The sequence below is a fragment of the Rhinolophus sinicus genome, chromosome 4 (assembly GCF_057876585.1).
Source record: "Rhinolophus sinicus isolate RSI-liver-muscle chromosome 4, RSI-T2T, whole genome shotgun sequence".
Taxonomy (NCBI): Eukaryota; Metazoa; Chordata; class Mammalia; order Chiroptera; family Rhinolophidae; genus Rhinolophus; species Rhinolophus sinicus.
Genome location: NC_142504.1, coordinates 38,052,506 through 38,080,478, shown reverse-complemented (window position 1 = coordinate 38,080,478; position 27,973 = coordinate 38,052,506). Strand labels below are relative to the sequence as shown.

Genomic DNA, 27,973 nt, shown 5'->3' with positions numbered 1-27,973 from the left:
ATTTGATATCAGGTATTGTGACACCTCCAGCTTTGTTCTTATTTCTCAGGATTACTGTGGCTATTTGGGATCTTTTATGATTCCACATAAGTTTTAGGATTATTTGTTCTGGTCATTAGTAATTTGTTAGGAATTGTATTGAATCTATATATTGCTTTAGGTAGTATGGACATTTTAACTATACTAATTCTTCCTATCTATGAGCACAGTATATGCTCCCATATATTTGTATCTTCTTTAATTTCTCTCTTCAGTGTCTTATAATTTTCTGAATACAGGTCTTTTACTTCCTTGGTTAAATTTATTCCTAGGTATTTTTTGTGATGCAATCATAAATGGGATTGTTTTCTTACTTTCTCTTTCTGATAGTTCATTATTGGTGTATAAAAATGCAACTGATTACTGAATATTAATTTTGTATCTTGCTACTTTACTAAATTCATTTATCAGTTCTAACAGTTTTTTGGCAGAATCTTTGGGGTTCCCTATACATAACATCATGTAATCTGCAAGTAATGACAGTTTTACTTCTTACTTTCCAGTTTGGATGCCCTTTTTTTTTTTTTTTTTTTTTTTATCTGATTGCTATGGCTAGGACTTCCAGTACTAAGCCGAATAAAAGTGGTGAAAGTGGACATCCTTGTCTTGTTCCTGATCTTAAGGAGAATGCTTTTGGCTTTTCCCCACTGAGTATATTAGCTGTGGGTTTGTCATATATGACCTTTATTATGTTGAGATATGTTCCCGCTATTCCCACTTTGTTGAGAGTTTTTATTATAAATGGATGTTTGATTTTGTCAAATGCTTTTTCTGCATCTATTGATATGACCATATGATTTTTATTTTTCATTTTGTTTTGTGGTATGTCATGTTGATTGATTTGTGAATACTGAACCAACCTTGCATACCAGGAATAAATCACACTTGATCGTGGTGTATGATATTTTTAATGTATTGCTGAATTTGGTTTCCTAATATTTGGTTGAGAAATTTTGCATCTATGTTCTTTAGGGATAGCGGCCAATAGTTTTCTTTTTTTGTAATGTTTTTGTCTGGTTTTGTAATTAGGGTATGGTGGTCTCATAAAATGAGCTTGGGAGCCTCTTTTCCTTTTGAAATTTGTGGAACAGTTAGAGAAGAATAGGTATTAATTTTTTTTTTTTGAATGTTTGGTAACATTTACCTGTGAAGCCATCTGGTCCAGGACTTTTGTTTGTTGGGAGCTTGTTAATTACTGATTCAATTTCATTAGTAGTAGTTGGTCAGTTCAGGTTTTCTGTTTTTTCTTGATTCAGCCTTGGAAGATTGCATGTTCTAGGAATTTATCCATTTCTTCCAGATTGTACAATTTGTCAGCATAACAAATATTTTGAGTACCTAATAGTTGCTAAGCAAACACTACACACACGGCTATTTTGATGAATGAGATAGAAACAGTCCCTTCCACCATGGATGTTCTATTTTCATGTAGTCTAGACTTATCTTCCTCAAAATAGATCAAATTTACATTTCACTGAGCTAAATTCACTGCAAAATCTATCTTATCTGTTAACGTAAGTTAATTGCTAAATAAAAAATAATTACGTATAGTTAGGGAAAATTATTAATTAAATCAAGTCCACAATTAAGCAAGCCAATATGTCTACTTTTCTTCTACTGTTCAGTTTCATTTAAATAAGATACATAAAATAAGGTTAAAGCTGTAGACTGTAGATACTTTATTACTGACTCTATAAGAATACCCTTACAACTATTACTATTCATCACCATTAAGGGCTATACAAACAAAGAAAATAATGCATAGTTTGTGGGTCTCAAAATTGATAAATTTTACCTTCATCAATCATTTAGCCAATCAACTATCCTTATTATATAATTAAAACTTCAAGTGCCTGCCAGATTTATTATTATAATTCTTCTCACAGAAAACAAAAGAAAATAGATAATAGCATCTAAGAGAAATTGAACATCATACTGAATCCAGCAAATCTCAGCTCTTCTTCCTCCCTCACTGCTGATGATAAAGAGAACACTTGACCATCATCTTTTTAAGTTCTTATTTACGAAATTGTTAGAGAAGAAAAACTAGTTTTTCTCTCTTATTTTACAAAGGTGAGGCAGGAAGACTCCATAACAGTACAGTAAAAAAGGTTATTTCTTGCTAATGTTCTGACTCACATTAAGGTATTCTTTTATTTGGCTAAATGGAATCCTTGTTTGCTTTAATTGGGAAGATTTTATTTATCATAAGATAGTGTTTTTTTCTTGTCAAAATACACAAAGTAATAATGTGGGCTGATTGTGAGTATATCAAAAAAAACCTGCCATGCTTAATGTAAGGCTGAAGGAGGGTAATGGAAGGTAACACTGCAAATTCTAATTGTGGCAGACACTGCAGTGTTCCCGTGAGGAATAAATATTCATGAGCATTGAAAAAATATACTGGTACTCCACTATAATTTACATAATTCACAAGTTATGGGATATAAGGCATAATTTGGACATAGAATGAAAAAATCATGATATGTAATAATACTTAAGACTATCCAAAGCAACCTAAGTGACCATCAATAGACGACTAGATAAAGAAGATGTGGTACATATATACAAAAGAATATTACTCGGCCATAAAAAAGAATGAAGTCTTACCACTTGTGACAACATGAATAGACCTGGAAGGTATTAAGCTAAGTGAAATAAGTCAAACAGGGAAAGATAAATACCATGTGACTTACTTATATATGCAATCTAAAGAACAAAATAAACAAACAAAGCAAAAACAGATTCATAGATACAGATAATAAACTGATGGTTGCCAGATGGGAGGGGTGGTTGGGGGGGCTCGTGAGAAATGTGACAGGAATAGCATTAAGAAGCACAAATTGGTAGTTACAAAACAGTCAAGGAGATGTAAAGTACAGCCTAGACAATACAGTCAATAAAGTAGCAACAGCTACGTATAGTGCCAGGTGGGTACTAGACTAACCAGGTGGATCACTTTGTAAATTATATAAATGCCTCATCACTATGCTATACACTTGAAACTAATATGAAAAATAATATTGAATGTGAACTGTAATTGAAAAAGAAAGAAAGAAAGGAAGGAAGGAAGGAAGGAAGGAAGGAAGGAAGGAAGGAAGGAAGGAAGGAAGGAAGATTGTTTAAAATAAAAATAAAAAGCTTTCAGAATGAATAAAAGGGACTTTTGAAATTATCTGGTACAAATTCTCCTAATTCAAAACCCAAATTTCCTCAACTACTCGTATGTGACCTTGACTAACTTAGTTCAACATTTCTACAGTCATTCCAGGCAGATTCTTTATTCAGCAGACTTCCTGACCCCTACACGCTCTACCTTATAAATAGACTTTTACAGAACCATGCAACCAGAAGATTTTATTACAGTTAAGCTGAGAAAAATCCACTATCCTTATCTGAAGTGAAAAAGAATAGCATTAAAAAAACCTCTCTGTTTTAGATGTCAAAAGACATGAGTTCTAGTTCCATCAGTGCTGCTTAGCCATGTGAAGTAACATACAAACTACTACATAAATTCTGAAGTGGCACGATAAAATTATTAGAACAAATGGGAGAAGATTTTTGCAAACAAAGCCTCCGATAAAGGGCTAATATCCAAAATATAAAAGGAACTCATACAACTCAACAACAAAAAAACAAACAATCCAATTAAAAAATGGGCAGAGGACCTGAAGAGACATTTCTCCAAAGAGGACATACAAATGGCAAACAGACATATGAAAAAATGCTCAACATCACTAATCATCAGAGAAATGCAAATAAAAACCACAATGAGATATCACTTCACCCCAGTTAGAATGGCTATCATCAACAAGACAAATAGTAACAAGTGTTGGAGAGGCTGTGGAGTAAAAGGAACCCTCATACACTGTTGGTGGGAGTGAACATTGGTGCAGCCACTATGGAAGGCAGTGTGGAGATCCCTCAAAAAATTACCATATGACCCAGTAATCCCTCTCCTGGGTATCTACCCCAAAAGACTGAAAACATTTATCCATAAAGACATATGTGCTCCAATGTTCATTGCAGCTTTATTTACGGTGGCCAAGACATGGAAATAACCAAAGTGTCCTTCAATAAATGAATGGATAAATAAGTTGTGATATACACAATGGAATACTATTCAGCCATAAGAAAAGATGAAATGGTGCCATTTGCAACAACATGGATGGATCTTGAGATTATTATGCTAAGTGAAATAAGTCAGACAGAAAAAGCAGAGAACCATATAATTTCACTGATATGTGGTATATAAAACTGAAAACAACAAAAGAACAAGACAAACAAATGAAAAAACAAAAACTCATAGACATAGACAATAGCTTAGTGGTTATCAGAGGGTAAGGGGTGTTCTAAAAGAGGGTAAATGGGGTCAAATATATGGTGATGGAAGGAGAACTGACTCTGGGTGGTGAACACACAATGGGATTTATAGATGATGTAATACAGAATTGTACATCTGACATCTATGTAACTTTACTAACAATTGTCACCCCAATAAACTTTAATTTAAAAATATTATTAGAACTAAATTCTTAAAACCCATTCCTATCAATAACAATCTTTAATTTTTCATTAAGACTGGGGGATGAAGTTGGAGGCTACAGAGATGTGAATTTTAAGGTCTTATTTGTGAAATTCTTTGACAGACAAGGAAGAAAAAATAATCTCACCTCTCATTTTACAAAAATGAAATTGGCCCAGGAGACATATGAAAGAGTACAGTAACACAGACCAGTTCTGGCTAATGTTCTCTAATTCACTGTTCTCTGAAAAGAGTAGTGAAAGTAGTGCCTGTACATCTCTGAAAATGAATTCTCACCTCTAACATCCTTTCCAATGAATGGGTCCTCACATAGCTCTACAGGGTAGGGTATATGATCATCACTGTATTTGTTAGAGAGAACTGATCAGCCAGAAGATCTCCCCCACCCCACCCTACCCAAAAAAATTACCAGCTCCTGGTAGGAAAACTGATAAGCAAAAGGTAACTAAGGCAGTTTGTGCCTTTAAAAATAATACAAATGCATTTTATTGTGGCTTCTTGACTTCAATATTTGTTGGGGTAGGAGACCAATTCCAATTTATCAGGTATGAATGACAAAAAGCTTACAGGAAAAAAATACAACAGCGAAGGTTAGGGGAAGGAAAACAGTCAGAGTGTTTGATGAGGTCACCAAAGGGGGCAGAAAGAACAATGCATCTGTGAAATCAGTTTTCTCAACTTCCATTTATGTCCTAACACTTTGATTCTTACCATCCTGAACTTTTCTTATTGCTTAGAAAATGTCAGGCACCCTTTACTTCCTGAGAGTCTCTCTGCCCTTGATTCTGCAATTTTCAGGGCTGAGTTCTTTTATTGCCTGAGAAAACACTTTTTTCAGAGAAGCTCTCTCAAGCATAGTTCCCATCAAACACTACAATTGATGTAAAGCCGGATTTTGAGCTGTTCTTTGAACAGTCTCATTGGTTCCTGCCTTTCATCCACTACTTGTGCGCTGCTGAGCCCATTTAACTTCAATGCTCTTCCCACCTGGAACTTGATGCATCAACATTCCAAATTAAGCCTATTGAGGACAAAATGTTTCTGTCCTTTAACATATAAAATAAATTTTTACAAATCTGATTAGATCTCTGCGTTTCACCTACAGACATGAAACACTAAAGTCAGTCTCCAATTTGATGAGACCAAAGTTATTCAAATCAACAAATGCCCCAGTGTTTGGAGCTTTTTTTAGGAGCCATGAGAGGATGTCATCGCCTCTCCTCTTGGGAAGAATAAAATAGGACTCTATTCTAAATTAAGAATTTCTACAATTGAAAAAAACACCAATATTTTTCTAATACATGTTAAATAATTAAAGCATATTATACATATCAAGCACCAAAATTTTTCCAGGCACAGAAAAAAATGCAACTTCTCATTGTATATGAGGCTATAGCTATAAATGTGCCCTAAATTCTGAATACTGTTCTCTTACCTTTCAGAAAAATATACACAATTAACAACAAAATCTACAAACAAATCAACCAATTAAAATGACTCACAAAGCAATATATCTGAGCCTTTAGACGCCATCTTTTAAAAAACCTATTTACCCATTTGGGATATTAATTTGCATAACACTTCTGTCAAGAGGTAAATGTTAGGGAAGCATTCATGAAGGGGACTAACACTTGTTCAGCCTACACTGTAGTGTATTCCAAAGAGGCAGAACACCATAGGGATTAAGAACATGGACCCAGCAATCTAGACTGCCTGGTTTCAAATCCCAGCTGGGCCTTTCACCTGTCTGAGGTTATACAGAACGGACTTCGCAAGGTTTCTAGGATGACTGAATTTGAGTGAATATATGTAAAGCACTCACAGCTGTGCCTTGCATATAGCAAATAAAGATTGGCTATTATAATTTTTCATTGTTATAATTACTCAGTTATATTATCACATAATTACAATTCCTGGCACTGTAGATTATATTTATCACCTCATTTAAGCCCCTTAAACACCTGTGAACAGCTCTCTCCAGGTCAAAGTCTTTGCTGTGACACACAGGACCTAGGAGATCTGCCAGAATCTCTGTCCCCTCACATCTTCCCATGCAGATTTCCCAGGACACCCAGGAAAACCCAGGGCTGCCGCTAATCTGCTCGTCTGCCTGTGTTTCCTATGCCTCAGATGCCACTGTGCTGCATCGAGTTAAAGAACTTCTTCCTTCACGTTCGCCTCAGAGATCCTCAAAAAATGAACACGCATGGCCCATTAAGTATGGCATTTAATCCCGCCTCAACTCTAAATCAGGACCTAATTTTCCATGTGAACGTGCCAGAGCATGGATAATTCAGTCTGAACTTCAAACTTACACCTGCTTCCCGGTGACGCTCTCCTGACTCCCTCTGAGCAGAAGGCAGCCTTCCCTCCTTAGTAAGATCACCCCAAGTCTTCATATCTATCATGCACTTCGCTCCTATACTATAAATAATTTATTTACCCATCTGCTCCCTTATTAGAATGAAAAGTCCTTACCTTCTGGTAAGGGGGAGGGGAGTGGTAGATGAGGGTAAAGAGGATCAAATACAGGGTGATAGAAGCAGAACTGACTCTGGGTGGTGAACACACAATGCGATATACAGATGATGTAATACAGAATCGTACACCTGAAACCTATGTAACTTTACTAACCATTGTCACTCCAATAAACTTGGATTTTTAAAAAAAAGAATGAAAAGTCCTGAAAAATAGGAATTTTTTTTCATTTATTTTTGGATTCCTACTGTCAAGAATATAGGAAATACTAAATAAATGTGTTCAGTAAATAAAATAAAGCTCAATAAATAGCTGTGGACTAAATAATTTTCCCAAGATATACAAGTCAGCTGTAAATACGGGATTTAATCCGAGGTGTATACCACACCTGGCCACCAACCATGGGAGGTTTTCAGCTGGACAGCAAAGTGGTAATGCTGCAACTGATTCTTGTAGGACAAAGAAATTATATACAATTATTTAAATTATACTATAAGTAATAACATATAAACATTTACTAAATTAGCCCGGCATGTGTGTTTAAATCTATATTTTCCAAAAACAGTATCTGTAGAAATTAGCCAAAGGGGTCCAACTACACATTGGATGAAAGAGTTCAATAATCAAATACACTTGGGAAACTGGTTAAAACAGAATGCAATTAACACACAGCAATGTTCTATAAATGTTTAGTAAGTTATTCAGAGATTTTAATTTGAAAATGTACACTACATTCATTCTTTTCCAGACTTGCTGGTATTTCACCACAGAAAACCCTGGGATGAGTATTTTACAGAACAGAGTTCGAGCGACATTCCATTGCCATGCAGGGCCAATGCACTGAGGTTACCCAGCCTCATCTGCTACTGCACCAGTAACTCCTGACACAAATGAGACAAACTATGTATTGAATCCTGGAGAGAAGCCTACATTTGAAAGAGTTATGATCCCAAGAAATGGATTTTTAACTGTCACAAACCAGAAAGCTAAAACCAACTCACTTTCTATGAGAATCCTTTTGCTTTCAATTTCAAACTAAAACCCAAAGCTGTTGACTCTAAACTGTCACCATTTACTCTTAGTCCTTGAGGCCCATTGAATGTGGGTGACAACAGTACATCTGAGAAAAGCAATGAAAAAGAAAAAAATTATATTCAAGGTTTTTTTCTAATCTGAACATACCATGTTTGATCCAAGAAAAGGAAATATTAGAAGTTTATATAAATAGTGAAGTACAAGATTAAATAATGCCCACAAGACTATGACTAATCTAACACTAATGTAGAATTAGAGATATTTTCAATAGTCATTCCCAATTAGAAAATAATGTGTTAAAGTTGTACTTGAAGTCATGGACGGAGAAATAGTCGAAGGAGTAAACACTAGAAGATACACGCATATACTCCCAAACAGAAGAGATATCTTATGCTTATTTCCCCCTTAGTGTTCTAGACTTGTCTGACAATATGTAAGGAAATAGGTAAAGAAATTCTGTCCACACGCTTAGTAGCCAGGCTTTTATTTCTAAGATTTGGATTGAAACAAAAAGTTTGTTGAGAGAGAGAGAGAGAGAGAGAGAGAGAGAGAGAGAGAGAGAGAGAGAGAGAGAGAGAGAGAGAATTCCAAAATGACAATAATGTTTGATGATCTAAGAACGTCAAGGGCACCCCAAAGTGTCAAGGGAAGATGTTAGAAACTCTTGTGCAAGATGAAAGTGACCCAACAGAAGAGAAAAGATGGAATTGGGACAGGGGTTATATGCCCTTGTTCTGGAAAGAGACAAGAAGTGTTGTGGTTCGGGAATGGCATGTTACTTGCAAGCTGTGCCTAAATGATGTCAAGATTTCAAATGGTGGGTGATGCCCACCGACACAAGACTCTTAGCACCAGAGCATGGAAGAAGCAGCAAAGTCCCCTGTAGCTAAGCCTGCAGCCGGCAGAGAGAAGAGATATAAAGTTATCTCAGTGGCCTGCTCAAGCAGCACTGCCTCTGAGACTAGGAGCTCTGCACAGCAGAGGACAATGTGGGGACCAGTACCAGTTAATAACGAGGGGTCTCTCCATCCCATTTCCTGAGCCCTATAAGCTTCAAGCTCACATATACTCCGTGGTTCAAGCAGGACAAAAACAGATACCTAACTTCTCATTAATTTCATTCAGAAAAGCCTTGCAGCCAGATTTTACATAATTTCCTTTTTTAAGTAAAGATATAATATAGCTTGCCCATCAATTTTCTCAAAAAATTTACAACTGCTACAGGAACATTCCTATAATCCCTTTTCTAAGGAAAGGCCCTCTCTACCGCTTCTTTTTCAGAAAGAAAGAAAGATCTACCCAATTATAGTTTGAAGAAACTATAACAATTTCAACTGAGACCAAATTCTAGGTTTGACCTCATTGAAAGACATTAGGATCTAGGGAAATTGTGTCGCACACAACTATTGCCCTAAGTAATTCTTACTCACATGAAGTTGCCACATTTCATCTTTTTGTTTTCTTTTATATGGCCCAACTGCTGGGCCATATCATGAGGGCATCACTGATGATTCTAGAGTCTGGGGGCATCCCACCATCTGAGGTCTTGGCCTCCCTCAGGCATGTCTGGCAAGTACCATGCCATTCCTGAATGACAACACTGTTATCATCTTTTATCCTTGAAGCACTAGCGTTTCTAATATCTCCCCTTGAAGATGTCCACCAACAGAGCTTTATGTCACCCACGTAGGACCCTAAAAGCTCCCCCAAGGCTGTCATCTTCAAGTGATGATCTAACTCAGTGGGTAAAAGACAGGCTCTGAAACCAGATATGTCTGTATTTAAATCCAAGATCTGTCACATTCCGACTATATGATGTGTTCACCACTTTACTCTGACTTTTCTCATCAGTAAAATGGAAACATTGATAGCACCTACCTGGGACGATTGTTGTGAGGATACAATAAGATAATAGTATAAACTCTAGGCACAATGTTTGGCACATAATCAGTACATGAAAAATGGTAGCTATTACTAGCAATGGAAATCTAAGCCACTGAAAAAATGTTCAGTTATTACCATAACTGCCTTCAGAATTTTAATGACTAGTAATGTGGTAAGCACCATGTTTAATGTTATGAATGAACAGAGCTTCTAAGTTACGTAGATCTATTAAGTTTCTTGTGAGTTTTAAAATAACTTGTCTTTACCATACAAAGACAGAGTCACATATCAGAAGCCACAGCTTCCAGAGCAGATATAAGTGAGTATAAATGCAGAAATACTTGCAAATTCAGATTTCAGACAAAATGCCAAGATAAAAAATGCCCCAGCCATCACATAACTATTGTCATTTTTAGGGTAAGTATCATGTTTAAAGTAATATCTAATAGTGACTTGATTATTAGAGTTTTTAGAAAAATTCTTGGAGTGTCATATTCACAACACTATCTGTGGAAGATTATAGCAAATAATGAGCCAAGAATATCCATGGCAACACTCAAACAGAAATAATTCCTGTTCACGCATCAATTCTGTAAAATATTTTTGAATGTTTGGCCAATAAATTTAATCAGTGGTATGTTGGTAAATGTTTAACAACCAACTCCTAAGCCAATGGAGGCCCCTGATTTATAGTGTTTGCCAATTCCCGTGGTGTAAAATACTCCACCATGACTCATTTCCAACTAACGATCAGCTCTCAAAAGCCAGGGCTAGCCAGAACCAGCACATTACCTAGACAAGGAGTAGTACTCACCATGGTTAGGTAGCTCATCTACACAGGGGTATTTACAAGGAAACCAAGGAGTTAGCGCACAAGTGACTATGTGACTCTGTCTTTCTATGGTAAAGACAAGTTATTTTAAAACTCACAAGAAACTTAATTGATCTACGTAACTTAGAAGCTCAGTTCATTCATAACATTCAACATGGTGCTTACCACATTACTAGTCATTAAAATTCTGCTTGAAGGCAGTTATGGTAATAACTGAACATTTTTTCAGTGGCTTAGATTTCCATTGCTAGTAATAGCTACCATTTTTCATGTACTGATTATGTGCCAAACATTGTGCCTAGAGTTTATATCATTATCCTATTGTATCCTCACAACAATCGTCCCAGGTAGGTGCTATCAATGTTTCCATTTTACTGATGAGAAAAGTCAGAGTAAAGTGGTGAACACATCATATAGTCGGAATGTGACAGATCTTGGATTTAAATACAGACATATCTGGTTTCAGAGCCCGTCTGAAAGTGAAAAACAAATAGAGATAAATAATAAACAGATTTTCTAGGAAGATGATTGAGGCATACAGCGAGCTAATACCATAAGTATCCTTCACAATCCTTCCTCACAGAGCTGACCCTCTCCCTGCACAGGTGGTACATACACCCAACCTTGTATCATCTTCTGTACCGACCCCACTATCCTCTTAAGACTCTTCCCAGACTGAACTCTTCACCTGGCTAGGGGTTCTCAGGTTCTCCCTGTACTCATTTAATATCACTCATCGAGAAATAATGGTTCTCTTCCCTAATTTTCCTCATAAGACTATTGTTGTATTCCCATCTCCCTTTTAACAGTAAACCCAGCACCTATTCTAAAACTCCTCCAGCCAGTAACAGAGACACATTTTTTCTAAAAACAGGAAAGAATTAACTGTCATTTACTAATTTGCTTATCTGCTCTTTCATTTGGGAACAAAAGAATTAAGCTTTTAGAAATACCATTTGGAAGACTGCAGGAAAATCAAAATAACCTCTTTGTCTTACTTTCAGCTTTGAACTCCAGTCTACCCCCAGACTACTGCAGGAACCTGTAACTTGACAAATTAAAGGATTTAAAAACGTAGGGTTTATAAGTGAAAATAAATATATTGACATAATGTTGCACTTCATGCCTGCTTAACTGCTAAAAGACAAGCTGTTGAATGTGATGGTCACCAATTCTACAATCTCTCTATAGTTTACATGAAAAAGGCAAATTACCTTAGTTCTATGGCTTAAAAGAAAAAAAAGAAATCCATTGCTAGATGAAAGAGTTCTGTGCATGGATGTTGGTGAATGTACTTAATGGCAGTGAACTATGCGCTTAAAAATGGTTAAGATGGTAAATTCTACTAAAATTTTTTAAACTTTTAGAAATTTAAATTTAAAAAAGACATCTATTAAAGAGAAATTCTGCCACTCTGCCCTCCATTATTTCAAGTAAGGAGTATAGCACTTCTCCATAGCCTTGCCAACAAATAAGTCAAACAGAGAAAGACAAATATAATATGCTTTCATTTATATGTGGAATCTAAAAAACACAAAAACGAATAAAAAGAACAAAACAGAAACAGACTCATAGGTACATAGAACTAACTGATGGTTGGCAGAAGGAAGGGGGTGAAGGGATGGTCGAAAAAGGTGAAGGGGAGTAAGAGGCACAAACTTCCAGTTAGAAAGTACATAAGCCACAGGGATGTAATATACAGCACAAGGAATATAGTCAATAATATGTCTGGCAATAACTTTATACAGTTGCAGATGGTTACCAGACATATCGTGGTGATCACATCATAAAGTATATAAATGCAGAATCACTATTTTGTACACCTAAAACTAATATAGTATTGTATGTCAACTATACTTTAATAAATAAAAAAAAGCAGTGTGCCATATTTTTTTAATAAATAAAAACAACATCCTTTAATACTGCCTGTGTCTCATTACAGACATATAGGAGCACCAAGCGTTGAAAGGGGTGCTTTTCAGACAATAGTTTGGTGGTTTCCAGAGGGTAAGGGGGAAGGAGGGTGGGAGATGAGGGTAAAAGGGATCAAATATACGGTGATGGAAGGAGAACTGACTCTGGGTGGTGAACACACAATGGGATTTACAGATGATGTAATATAGAATTGTACACCTGAAATCTATGTAACTTTACTAAGAATTGTCACCCCAATAAACTTTAATTTAAAAAGGGGGGGGGGTGCTTTTGCTCTGCGAGACATCAGTGCTACATGTTCATTTTTGAAAAGTTCTCATAGTCATTATAATGAAATTCATGGACTAGTATGACGGGGCTATGATTTAATCAGGAAAACAATTGGTCAGAAAGTCAAAACCTACTGCATTCTTTGCCTCTCACTGGGTCAGGCAGGCCAGAGCAGTCCACTGCAGAATTCGGAATGGCAACTCTCCACCGGGAGCCACTGCTATCACATTCTGTGTATTCAAAGTGGTAATCTTTCTGCAAACAATTACAAAAAGAAGCCTTTGTTAGAGCCAATTTTAAAGCGACAACTGTGCTTTCTCAATCACCCCCGAATCTGCCTGCAAGCCTGATTTGTGTCTTGACTCTCTGGTTGACTCTCATTCTTCCCCCACTTGATCCACACTGCAGTTTTTTTACTAAAAATGCATCGTGCCAGGCAGTGAGGGGCACTGAGGATATGATGAGGGGCAGGGCAGTCAATGCTCTCAAGTCATGTCCACTGACCTCTGGCTTCACCCACCCAAAAAGGCTACAGCATACTTTCCTACTTCTTTTGAAGACTTGCAGAGTTCTAAATAAGTGATAGATACAAATATAAGAGCAAAATAACACTAGGATATTAAATGCTGCCACTGTCCCAAGTTTTTCAAAGAAATAAGGGAACCATCCCCATTGACCTAATTCTCATTCTGTTTAAAATTTAACAGCAGCTGTAACAATCATCCCAATACTAGTAAAAAACTACCAGTTTTTTTCAGCAGTTCTCCCAAGCTCAAGACACACCCACCATAGCGGGCTACCATCCATCACAGACTGTAAAATAGACATTTATTATTATAATTGTCCAACTAAGACAAACCAAGTTGTCTCTGGCCTTTGATTGCTTTGAAATTTTCAGTGTCTTCCATTGGTCAGAACACATAACACCCATGAGATGCTTGAACTCAGAGGCACAAAGACAAAATGCCATTGGAGCCTTTAAAGAACGAGAGAAGTTCTAAGTCTTCCCCCCAAATATTATCAGCTCCATATCCTATTTATTCAGTTCAATATCTTGGATGTTGCTCTTCTGCTTCATTCATTCTATTTTTGCCTCCCTCACTGTATCAATGACAGAAGAGAACAAAAATACCAAGTCACATCACCTTCGGGAAATCAGGTGTGGGAGGCGGGGAGGTATCTGTGTATGTGTGTGTGTCCACATGGTAAGAATACCAGTTAAGAAATGGGTTCTGACTTCAGAAAGATCTGGGTTTGATTTCACATCCCATTCCTCCACGTACAATCTATGTGATATTGAGTAAGCCACTTTACCTCTCAGAGCATTCGTCTTTTTCATTAGTAAAACTTGAATAATAATATGTCGTACCTTGTATGGTTGTTGTGGAAATTAACTGAGATAATGCATGTAAAATGTTAGGCATGGTAGGCTGCCCTGAGTTAGCATTTGATTAATGGTACAATTATTATGCTTATTAAGGACATTGGGGATAAAGAGGATGATACAGAGAAAGGAGCTAGTGGTGACATAGTAAGGCACAGACCACCTGAGTTTCTGTTTCCTCTGCTTCAATTTCTGCATATACATAAGATAAAATGAGAAAGGATTGTCAATTAGAGAAGGTGTAATCATCAGGCTGGAAACAAAGGTCGTTATGCTGCATTCAGACTCTCCCCCAGAAATAAAATTTAATATACCCTTTACGCAATCATCTCTGAATATTGTTTTTCTACTGGTATTCTTGACAAAGTTTGGCAACAAATAATTTGAGATGATGTTATTTGACAAGAGACTGGATCTCTTCATTGCCAATTAAGGGCAAATCTATATACCTAAAAGAATCACTAAAAGCAGCCAAATGGGAAAGGCTTTCCAGAGGGACCGATGAGAAGAGGGAGGGAAGAAGGGAAGAAAGAAAGGAAGAGATGAAGGGAAGGGAAAAGTAGGGAATAAACAATAAAAGTTAACTAAATTTGACTGCCTATAAATGTTAAACACAAAAGTCATGAAAAGTCATTATAAACTAAAGTATAAGGTAAATAACAAAACAAGAAACTGGTAAAGAAACAACACACAACAAAGGTTAATGAATTTAAGAACATTGGCTTTCAAAAAATCAGTAAGGAAAAAGACAAATAATTGTTTGGAAATACAGTCAAAGAATACAAGCAATTCATTAAAGACTAATACAAATGGTCAAGGAAAAATGAAAAATGTTAAACCTTGTCAAATAAATGTAAACAATGATTTTCATTAAGTTGGTATAACATTTAAAATACTTTTTGAAAACTCTCTAAAGTTAACAGTGCAGTAAAATAAACACTTGTGTGCTTCCAATGAGAGAGTAAAGTGGTTCAGGCTTCCGGGAGAGAAGTTTGTCAATATAAATCAAGAGCTTTAAAGTATTCAAAAGTTTGAAATCTCACTTCTATAATCTAATTTAAGAGGAAAAATGTCGAATGTGGCCAGTGACTTATGTGCAAAGATACTCATCATAACTTTGATGTAGCTAGAGGAAGCATAATTAATAGTTGAGCACTAAAGAATTGTATATCTATATTAGTTAGCTGGTATTTTTCATTATGTGTTTATATCATTAAATACTTATAATATGTGGTTGGACAGTCCATATTATTCCCATTGTTCAACTAAAACTCAGACTGGGTAAATAATTTACCCAGAGATACCCAGCCAGTAAAGAGCATAGCTAAGAGCAAGAAGTCAAGCCTTCAGTTTATTTACCAGCATTTTCAGTTTATATAAGGCCATTATGCTTAGAATAGATGGTTACTGTTTTAAAATAGAAAGAATGTTTTAAAATAGAAAAATTTCAAATACAAAAGCCTGATGGTTACAGAAGTCTAACATAGAGATGTCTCATATGCAAAGAGAATACAAGAGTACACAGATAAGGGAAATAATCTGATTCCTCTCTCTTTCTGTATTAGTTTTCTATGGCCTCGGCAACAAATTATCACTCATTCAGCCACTAAAGACAACAGAAATTTATTCTTTCACAGTATTGGAGACAAGAAGTCCAAATTCAGTATCATTGGGCCAAAATGAAGGTATTAGCCAGGCTGCATTCCCTCCAGAGGCTCTAGGGAGACTCAGCTACTTCCCTCCTCCAGCTTCTGGTGGCTGACAGCATTTACTGGCTTACGGATAAATCATTCCATTCTCTGCTGCTGTAGTCACACTGCCTTCTCCTCTCCTGTCTTATCCCCCTCTGCCTCATTCTTGTAAATCCTTTTGATTGCATTTAGGGCCCACTGAGATAATAAAGAATAATTCTCCCATCTCAAAATGCTTAACTAATTCACATCTTCAAATCTCTTTCCGTAAACGATAATCATTCATTGGTTCCAGGGATGAGGACATGCATATCTTTTCTGGGGGGAGGGCATTCTTCAGCCTATCACAGTTCACCCTCTGGCCCCAAAGATCCATGTCCTTGCCACAGGCAAAATATATTCACCATATCCCAAAATCTTCTAAAGTCTCAACTGTTTACAGCATCCACTGAAAGTCCAAAACTTTATGTACTCCCATCAGCTCAAAAGTCCCAAATCTAATAATTTAAATCAGATATGAGGGAGACTCTGGTTCTGATCAATACAGGGCTGAAATTCCTCTCCATTTGTAGACCTGTTACCTGCCTCCAAAATACAATGTTTTGGGACATTAACAACAGTTACAGACGTTCTCATTCCAAAAGGGATAAAATGGAAGGAAAGGAGGGAGGGAGGGAAGGAGGAAGAGAGGGAGGGCGGAAGAAGTCGATAGTCCCAAGCAATTTCAAAATCCAGCAAAGCAAATTCCATTAAATTTCAAAGCCTGGGAATAACCCTCTGTAGTTTATGGCTCCAACCTCAGAGTCACTCTTATGTTTATTTTTTTTTAAATAGAACATGCATGTAGTTGAGTAGTTTTATTGGGCTGTTTCTTGCCTATAAAACTGTGGAATCCAACACTCTTCCTCCATTTTATCCATCTCTGTCCCTTTCAGTTCAAGCTGGCAGCATTTTTGCAGATATAACATTATCAAAAACCTTGTGGGTCTCCTTTGTATAACACAGGATTCATGCCATTAGATGGAGGATCTTCCACAGATCTTTCCTTGATAATCCCATCTCCATTCCTGGCTTCTGCTGAGATAGTTAAGTAGTACATCTAAGTACATAAATCATACATGTAATTTCTCTAGCACTAGCAAAGTTTTCTAGTCACACTCTTGGCCTTCTCTCCACATCAAACTTTCCTAGGAGTGGCTCTCCTAATTTTAGCATCTTTTGTACTCTGACTAGGCTAAGAATTTCCTAAATTATCAAGCTTGAATTCCTTTTTGTTTAACAACTATCCCCTCAATTTATCTCTTTCCTCTCACATTTTACTATAAGCAGCAAGAAGGAACCAAGTCACACCTTCAACATTTACTAGTAAATGTCCTCTGGAAATATCCAAGTTCATCACTTACAAGTGTTGCCTTCCACACAACCATATGACAAAATTCTGCTAAGCTTTCTGCTACTATATAACAAGGATCATCATTCTTCCAATTTCCATGAAATATTCCTCATTTTCTTCTCAGCCCTAAACAAGAGAACCTTTAATATTTCTATCAATATTCCATTTACAACTTACATATTCTCTAAGTCAATACGGCATTTTCTACTGTGCTCCTCACTTCTTCCTGAGTCCTCACTCACAGAGTCTTTAACATCCATATTTCCACCAACAGTCTGTTCTAGGCAATCTAGACCTTTTTCTATCATATGATTTAAAATTCTCCCAGCTTCTGCTCATTACCAAGTTCTAAAGCCACCTTCACATTTTTATGCATTTGTTACAGCAGCTCCCCCCATCAGGTAGCAAAATCTGCATTAGTTCTATAACTGCCGTTAACAAATTATCACAAATTTAGCAACTTAAAACAACAGAAATGTATGCTTTCTCAATTCTGGAGGCCAGAAGTCCAAAGTCAGTATCACTGAGGTATGAACCAGGCCATGTTCACTCTGGAGGCTCTAGGGGGAAGTCCATTCCTTGTCTCTTCCAGCTTCTGGTGGCCGCCAGAATTTTTGGCTTGTGGCTGTATCACTCCAATCTCTGCCTCTGTGAATATACTGCCTTCTTTCTCTTCCTCTTGTCATGGCATTTAGGGTCCACCTAGATAATATCCCATCTCAAGATTGTTACTCACATCTTCAAAGCCCTTTTCTGTCTTATCAGGTTTACAGGTTCCAGGGATTAGGACTTGGATATTTGGGGGAGATGATTAAGGGGGACATTATTCAGCCCACCATAGTCCCCTATTGTACAATAACCTTGATCAGCCATGTACTTGTATAATGGCTCTCTTGTTTCTCTTATTACTAGTTATTTGTATTAGGAAGTCTTTCCTAGTTCCATATCCCACTGAGAAGATCTTGGCTCTCATATGTAAAACTCATATAATTTGTTATCATCCTTGCAAAATAATGACGCTGAGAAGTCTGGCATGGATTTCAAATGAAGGCAGGCCTCTGAATAAAATGGGTAAGCTCAAGAAAACTGTCTTCCACCACTGCCTCTGTGATATTCAGGCTGCCAGTTATGAGACCAGAAATAAACAGAAGGAAAAAGTATACGTGGTGTGAGCAACACATACGGTGAATGTTTACGTTTTAAAAAATTATTCCAGTAAAAGGCACATTGCCATTAATTCCACTCAAAATACTCCCCCTCACGTCTGACACACTTATCCTATCGGGCTTGCCACTTTCTGAAGCAGTTCTGGAGTCCTCTTTGTGAGTGTCTTTAGTTGGGCTGTTGTGACTGCCTTGATGTCCTCAATTAATTCAAAACATTTCCTTTCATGGTCATTTTGACTTTGAGGAAGAGCCAGAAGTTGCATGGTGCCAGATCCGGTGAATAAGGTGGATGGGGACACACAGTAATGTTTTTATTTGAAATAAATTGCCGTACCAGAAGCGATGTGTGACATGGAGCATTGTCCTGATGGAGGATGAAACCATTTGCCCATTTTGTGTTAATGTGTTTTTCGCGATCCATGATTTTGGCACACTTTAAACCACACCTTCTTTTAACCATAACTCACACCCAACTGACTGCATCAAACAAGTTAAAACTTGTCACACACTGTTACTAAAGTTCGATACGCTGCTTCCCATATTGAAGATCCCTGCCTCTCCATTGGATGGCACTTGGCAACAGCATTTACCATATTTGTTGATCTGTATTGTGTTTTCTGACTTAATGGTGGATGTTGTATGCCAATTAATTTTCTTAAGATTCCTTGCCCTATCTTCCTCCTCTAGATTACCCTTGAACTCTAAAGGGCCACAGCTATTGTGAAGTTACAAAATTCTTAGGATTTCATCAGGAAGCTTGTATGTGTTTATTTATAAATACTTAAATTTTAAAGTACATAAATGTAAACGTATCTCATGCATAGGACAACACTTGGAGTCAGGGATTTATATTGTAACCCACGCCAGATGGATTTTATTTTAAATTACATAACAGGCTATTTTATCTGGGCTGGTAACAAATAATAATAACTTAAAAATCTGTTTCGGAATGCAACCCTTAAATCCATAGCAAAGATTTAAGAAAGAGTGTGACATAGTGAAATCACTAAAGATACAATATATGTCCCCAAAATACTCTGAGTGGTATTCAAGGTACTGAATAGAGAGAATGACAGCATTTAAGTTTTCAGATTTACAGATAACACACTAAAACTCTAGCCACAGACCTAACTAAACATTGAGCACTTAAACTGATCCTTTGGAAATAAGAATTTTCTGGGTGTTACGGAACAATTAAAAGGAAAAGGTAAATTTTTTTTCTCATACAAATATAAAATTAACAGATGTCAAAGATTTTATTTAAGTCATTAATTACCAAGTCAATCCACCAGTTCAAATGAGAATTCAAAGAATACACATAAATAGGCAATCAGGAAAGTGGAATGAATTAACTAAGAGATGCAGAAATGGTAAATATCCAGAGCATAATAAATCAATTGCTTTCAAAAGGACACAATGAATTTTCATTTCCATGGGTAAGAACCACTTGGATTACTATCAGTTTCCTACAACTCACAATTCTGTAAAATACTTCAACGACAAAGAAAGGTGCAAGCCCCTCTAGAAACTGGTAATTTAGAAAGGTGCAGCCAGTAATCTTTTCTGCCTATTTCAATGTGTTTCAAATTTTTCCTGAGAAGGGGGAAAATTCCTGACAATGTTTCCTACATTTCAGGGCTCCTGAGAGTTTATCATCAAACGTATTGATATGAGTCAGAGCACACTCTAAACAACAGAATATCTGCTCATAAGCCACAGTCTCAAAATTATAAACGAAGAAGTGCTTGGCCCTACCCACTCAAAGGATGGCAGTTATTTAGACATAGCTGCAGATGAAAGAATGCTGAAGACACTGACCCAAATAATAAAATGATGGGATTACTTAAAAACCTTACATTGTGAATATGTGGGAATCAGGAAAAAATCCAAAGAGAAATAGAGAATAATTATTCCTCATCATCAAATACTTAAGAAAAGACTATCCCTCAATAGAAATCATGGCACACCACACACACACACACACGATCACAAATAAATGTATAGGCACAAACTCTCTAATAACAGAAACACAAAGTGCTTTATCTTACACTTAAAACACAAAATGTAAGGATACACTCAAATAAATATTAGACGCCCACAGTATCCCCTGACAAAAACTCTCTCCTTGACCAATGTTTAGTCAGGCTCTTCTGAACTCTTCCCAATGAAGCCTGGACCTCTCGGCTTCCATGATCATCTTTGCATCACCCAGTTTTAGCAAGAATTCTGTCAAGTCATTTAACAAAATTCCTCCCTTAGCCCTGATGTTTCCTCTTAGTAATTTTCCGTCCACTGTTCCTGACCCTCCTTGCCTATAAATCCCCATTTCTCCATGCTTATTGGAATTGAGCCCAGTTCTATACTGAGGCTTCTTTTCCCCTATTGCAAATGTTCCTGAATAAAACATGTTTAACTACTGACCAGCCTTGGTTTTCTCTGAAACCCCCCCAAACACAAAGGCATTTACACTATAAAAGCTTCATGGTGCTCACAGAAAGCCTAGCGTATCATCTTCCAATTATGATGACAGCTGTTACAGTTTAATTACACATAGGCTAGGTATTGTTTCAAATAAATAACACATATAAAAATAATACTTGTATGCATATATACAGATTTCTTGACATTATATTAACAATACATATGTATTATTTTATATACTGACATTAACATATATCAAATATATGGTTTATGTCTGTATCATTACACATTGTGTTTATATATTAACATTAATATATATCATTCTTTATTTTGTGGCATTTAATTATTAAATAAGCACTATGGCCTAAGTGCTGTGGGGGAGATTTAAAATAAATATAACACATAGCGTCTGCACTCAATAAATTTATGATTTTGTTAGAGTAGACAGGACACACACACATACAGACACACACAAAAAAACATATAATTTTATAAGAAAGCATAAAGAATAAGGGCTCCAAAGTAGAGTCAGTGTGCAAGTAAAAATTCTATCTGGTGAAACTTACCAGTAAAAATTCCTTAATGCTCCCATAAAGCACAACGCTGTACCACTTCTCAATTAACTCATCACAACCAATTTTCCTTAAGCCCTCTATTGGATACCTATTTCTTAGCAACTAACTGGCTTGCATTTCAGAGGCCATGTTTTCTAGAAAACTAAGGTAGAATGTGCATTATGCGGCTCCACATTATTATGATTTTAGAGACAGAAGAAATTTCTGTGAGCTGAAACCACCTGGAAAGACTTTGAGAAAGCCCTGAACAATAGGCAGGGTTTGTAGCTGTTCTAATGCTTACCAGTTCCTTCATAAATAGTGGGTTTGACAGGGTGTGATAAACAATGAGATCAAGTCTGAAGATAATATGCCTAAAGACACACAGTGAAATATATTAGCCTAAGGAAGGATAGAGAGGTGACTAGGTGAGTGAATGAGCAAGTGAACCAATGAAAGTACAAACAAATGAAGAGGCCTGGTCTTTTTTTTTTTTTTTTTTTTTAAACTTTTACTTATTTTAAGTGTGTTTTTCCAGGACCCATCAGCTCCAAGTCAAGTAGTTGTTCCAATCTAGTTGTGTAGGGCGCAGCTCACAGTGGCCCATGTGAGGATAGAACCGGCAACCTTACAGTAAGGAGCACTGCACTCTAACCAACTGAGCTAACCGGCCACCCCATGCCTGGTCTTCTATACTCTAAGATTTGTTTATATTACTGGCCCACCAATGAGAAAATCAGCTCTCTGATGCTCCCTGCCTATCCTCTGTAGTCAATTAAGAGTTGACCAGAGGTAATTATGAAGACCCAGTAGATGACCACAAATTCTAGTACAGAATCAAAAGCAGCAAAGGTGGTAGAAGACCTCTGGCCTCAAAAACAGAAAAAGTGCTGATACCTAAGAAAGCACACACAGAGGGGAGGGACAAAAAGAAGCAAACGTAATTCCTTTTCTTTATCTGTTTCTTTCTTTCTGAATAGTTATGTGAAAGGTTGAGAACAGTATCGTCTTTTCTATGATGAGACTGCAATTTCTCGGGGAGACAGGTCCTCGAATTTAAGTGCTCAGCAAAGTGTTTCGGTACCCTTATTGGAGAGAGCAAGACAGCAAGCAGAAAAAAGGCAGAGAACACAAAACTGCGGAGCATGGCACAAATATTTCAACTCCAATTCCAGTGAGTGTACTCATCCTACTACATGGGAAGGTCAAAAGCACGAGAATACTTACTGCAGACACATATGCAACTTATAATAAAATCTTCCTTACACTACGTTATCAAGTACATGAGCATGGTAGCACTACGCAGATATTTATATTCAGATTTTTCTCTTATAAAAGGAACCTGCCGTTACCATGGGAACTTGGTGGCTAAGTAAAGTAATATGTACCTGATCTATTTATGACACATTCTTTTCTCTGCATTTGTAGACACTATTGCTTTTTATAAATTATTCTGAAAAAATTACTTTAAACCTGAGTTCAGTGTCTATCTTTGTAAACAAGGTTTTAGAGATACTCAATTCAATTTGTAATGTAATATACCGGGGGATGCCAAAAAAATGTATACACATGATTGGTAGTCATCTTTTGTTTCAGTATATATTGAGTATTACAATTTTAATACAATTTTTTTCCTTTCTTAAAATGTGTACACACTTTTTGGGGGCACCCTCTGTATATTTATTAAGTACCTCCCCTTTACCACCATACAGACACTAGGGATACTAAAGTGAACAAAACAACCCTACTTTCATGGGGCTTACACTTTAATGTGAATGAACTGTGTAGAGTTTCTTGGAAAGACCCAGCTTAGACCATTTTCCTTCCATGGCTCTCAATCCAAGCTTCTAAAGGGGTAGATAATGAACTCGGAACAACAGGCTTAGATCCCAATCTCACCTCTGTCAGTGATAAATTTAAGATCCTGGACAACTCAACTAACTTTTTGCAACTCAGGTTCCTCTTAATCTTTCAAAGAAAAATCTAGGCTTGTGATATTATACTCTAAATCTCATATTTTGACTGTTCTTGATAAAGGGAAACCAACGACCTCCTTCACTGTCGTACAATGTCAGGGAAAGTTTAAAAAAAAGAACATTCTAAAACAAATCTACCCAGAGATCCGGTCAAGATGGTGAAGTAGATAAATGCTGTGCTTACCTCCTCTCACAACTATATCAAAATTACAACTAAACAACAGAATAAACATCATTGAGAATCTCCTGAACTCTAGCTGAACTGATGCCCTACAACTAAGGAAATATAGAACAAGCCACTTGAGACTGGTAGGAGGGTCAGAGATGCAGAACATGTGGTTGCCTGCGTATGACCATTAAAAACCAGGAGGGATACATTGGCTGCAGAGGGCCCCCATGAGAGAATCGAGGTGTCCCAGCATCACACCAGGCTCCCTAGCCCTGGGTTTCAGTGCAAGGGAGAGAAGCCCCCATAAATTCTGACTGTGAAAACCAGAGGAGATTGTGGCTGAGTGAGAAGGAGAGCCGCTGGAGTCCCAGAGCCTACTCTTGGAGGGCCTGAACACAAACTTACTCACTGACAGACTCACTTGCTCAGAACTCCAGTCCTGGGGCAGCAGCTCCAAAGTTGTCAGGGAAGAACTGAATTATCTGGCTGCAGGGTGAGGGCTAGAGGGACAGCTTTCTCCCAGATGGAGTAGATGAACAAAGCCATTGCTTCTTTGTTGAGCTCTCCTGCTTCCTGGTATGTAGACTCAGGCAGCTGCCATATCCAAGTCTCCATAAATATGGTTAACACCATTCTTTTGTCCTGATTCCCTGATACCCTGCCCCACCAAACTTCCGAGCCTACCCAAGATACTTCCAGTGGTTTTACTGTATAAACGGCTTCCCTTGGCTCATGCTATGAACTTGCCTAAAATCTCTCAAAGGTTCACAAAACCCAAACAAGCAGAATCTGACTTTGGCATGTCCTGTACCTCTTGCTGATTAGCCCTAAGCTAGCAAGAGCCAACCTTGGTTTGTGTGCGACCTGGCCTCTCAAGCTACTTCCAAGCCAAGTGCACACAGCAGCCATCTGAAGATTGCTTTTTGGGTCATGCCAGGTAGCTCCAGGCAGGAAACAGGCTGAGGCTGAGGCCACTCCCAGGAAGCCCTCGGGCTGGCATGTGTATTAAAGTTGCCCGGTGTCCAACTTTATACACAGGTAGAGCATCACCTGGCTACCTCCAACAATGACAAACCCAAAGGGCACACTGGGAAGGCACCAGAGCCCTGCTAAAGCAAACCCTGCTCTGCAGGGTCAGCCCCGGCACAGCAGCTCCTCCACTATATTCACAGCCAGTTCTCACAACCAATCAGCCTGAGGGTCAATCCCTCCCACTAACGTGCAAACAGCAACCAAGGCTCAACTACAAGAGAAGGACTCACATAAGCCACACAAGGGAAACACCTGCTGCACCCAGTTCAGGTGACCAGGTAACTGTGCCACGGAGACTCAGCACACATACTAAATAAGGCCACTCTACTAAGACCAGGAAACATAGCAGCCCTACCTAATATATAGAAACAAACGCAGGGAGACAGCCAAAGTGAGGAGAAAAGGAACATATCCCAAATAATAGAACAGAATAAACATCCACAAAATGAACTAAACAAAATGGACACAAGCAATCTACCAGACACAGAGTTCAAAACACTAGTTATAAAGATGCTGAATGATCTCAGGGAGAATTCAGCAAAGAGATAGGAAACATACAAATGGAGAAAAAAACTCATAAAAAAAGAACATGTCAGAAATAAATACTACAACTGAACTGAAGAATACATTAGAGGGAATCAACAGATTAGATGAAGCAGAGGATTGAATCAGCAATTTAGAAAATAAGGTAGCAGAAAACACTAAAACATAACAGCAAAAGGAATCCAAAAAAATGAGGATACTTTAAGGGGCCTCTGGGACAACATCAAGTGTACCAACATTCACATGATAGGGGTACCAGAAGGAGAAGAGACAGCAAGGAACTGAAACCCTATTTGAAGAAATAATGACAGAACACTTCCCTAACATGGGAAAGGAAATAGATATACAAACCCAGAAGGCACAGAGAGTCCCAAACAAGATAAACCCAAAGAGTCCTACAGCAAGGTATACAATAATTAAAATGCCAAAGGTTAAAGGCAAAGAAAGAATCTTAAAAACAGCAAGAGAAAAGCAGTTAGTTACCTACAAGGAAGTTCCCATAAGAATGCCAGCTGATTTCTCAACAAAAACTTTGCAGGTCAGAAGGGATTGGCAGGAAATATTCAAAGTGATGAAAAGCAACGACCTACAACCAAGATTACTCTACACGGCAAAGCTATCATTTAGAATCAAATGACAGATAAAGAGCTTTCCAGATAAGAAAAAACTAAAAGAGTTCATCAACACCAAACCAGAATTACAAGAAATCTTAGAGGGATTTATTTAAGACCAAATATATAGATATATCAAAAATAGGAATAAAACAAAATGGCAATAACTACATATCCATCAACAATTACTTTCAATATAAGTGGATTAAATGCTCCAATCAAAGATAGGGTGCCTGAATGGATAAGAAAAGAAGACCCTTACATATGATGCTTACAAGAGATCCACTTCAGATTGAAAAACACACACAGACTTAAAGTAAAGAAATATAAAAAGATATCTCATGAAAATGGAAACAAACAAACAAAAAAAGTCTGGGGTAGCAATACTTACACATATACCAGAAAAAAGAGACTTCAACACAAAGGCTATAATAAGTGACAAAGAGGATTTATTAATCCCACTTCTGAGTATTTATCTGAAGCCAAAACACTACTTCAAGGGGATGCGTGCATCCATATGTTCATTACAGCATTGTTTACAATGTTCAAGATATGGAGTCTGCCTGAAGTGTGTCGATGGATGGAAGGATAAAGAGGAGGTGGTACATATATACAATAGAATATTGCTCAGCCATGGATGGGAATGGGTTCTCGCCTTCTGCGGTAGCATGGATAGACCTCAAGGATATTGTGGTGAGTGGAGTGTAAGACAGAAAAAGACAGATGCAATGTGATTTCATGTATATGTGTAATTTAAAGAACAAAATAAACAAACAAACAAAACAGAAACAAACTCATAGATAAAGAGAAATTTTGATGGTTGCCAGACGGGAGAGGGGTTGGAGGTGAGTGAAAAAGGGGAAGGGACTAAGAAGTACAAAATTGTTGTTACACAGTAGTCATGGGGATGTAGGGTATAGCATAAAGAATATAGTCAATAATATTATAATAATCATGTGTAGTGTCAGATGGGTACTAGATTTATCGTGGTGATAGATGGAAGGGTTGAGAAGCAGGGTGAAAAAGTTAAAGGGATGAAGAAATACAAATTGGTAGCTACAAAACAGTCACGGGGATGCAAAGTAAAGCATAGGCAATATAATCAACAATATGGTAATAACTATGTATAGTGCCAGGTGAGTACTAGACTAGCCAGGCGGATCATTTCCTAAATTATATAAATGTCTAACCACTATGCTTTACACCTGAAATATAAAATAATAATGAATGCCAACTGTAATGGAAAAAATTTTAAATGGGGAGAAAAGGTGAAGGGAAATAAGAGGTTCAAATCTCCAGGTATAAAGCAAGTAAGTCATGTGAATGTAATGTACAGCGTGGGGAATACAGTCAATAGTATCGTGATAGCGTGGTACAGTGTCGGATGGTTGCTGGACTTATCATGGTGACCACTTCTTTAGGTATATGAATGCTGACTAACTATGGTGTACCCCTGAAACTAATATAATATTGTATGTTAACTATATTTTAATAAAAATCTTTAAAAAATAAAACAAATCTACCCATAAAGAATTGAAAGAAACAGATTTTCTCAAGAAACTTGCAGCCAGGCAATCTATAATAATATCAATGTTAGAAATACTAACTTGAAAACTCTCATAGAAAAGATAAAAAATGTATTCTCTTGCATACAAACATCTTTAAACACATGCAATCATTATTTCATTATCTAATTACATTTAAACATGCTGAATTAAATATATGTTTGTTTCTGCTCCCTTCAAACCTGCAAAAGAGGGGTGTATCTAAAAGAAGCAGAGTGTAAATAAATAAAAATACTATAAGGTGACAAAAATAGAGTAAGTGAAAATAACAATAGATGCAGTGGTCAACAATTTTTTTGGAAGATGGAAAGCATAAAGTGAACTTTGTTGACTCATCAAAGCAAGAAAATCTTAAAGCTAAGGGCTACAAAGGCAGATGATAACAAGAAGAAAGCTGATTTGAACTGCAGAAAGTCTCAGATCTGAAGGCACCAAATATCTCAGAAAGT

The 27,973-nt window shown here is 37.1% G+C and overlaps 1 protein-coding gene across 1 annotated transcript in view; it reads right to left on the bottom strand.

Moving 5' to 3' along the window:
* The window catches only part of ELAPOR2 (endosome-lysosome associated apoptosis and autophagy regulator family member 2), a 168,315-nt gene that overhangs the window by 68,453 nt on the left and 71,889 nt on the right, over nucleotides 1-27,973 (bottom strand). Inside the window, exon 2 of the mRNA XM_019749771.3 lies at nucleotides 13,154-13,274. Coding sequence (XP_019605330.2) covers nucleotides 13,154-13,274 — 121 coding nt within the window. The remainder of the gene's footprint in view (nucleotides 1-13,153; nucleotides 13,275-27,973) is intronic.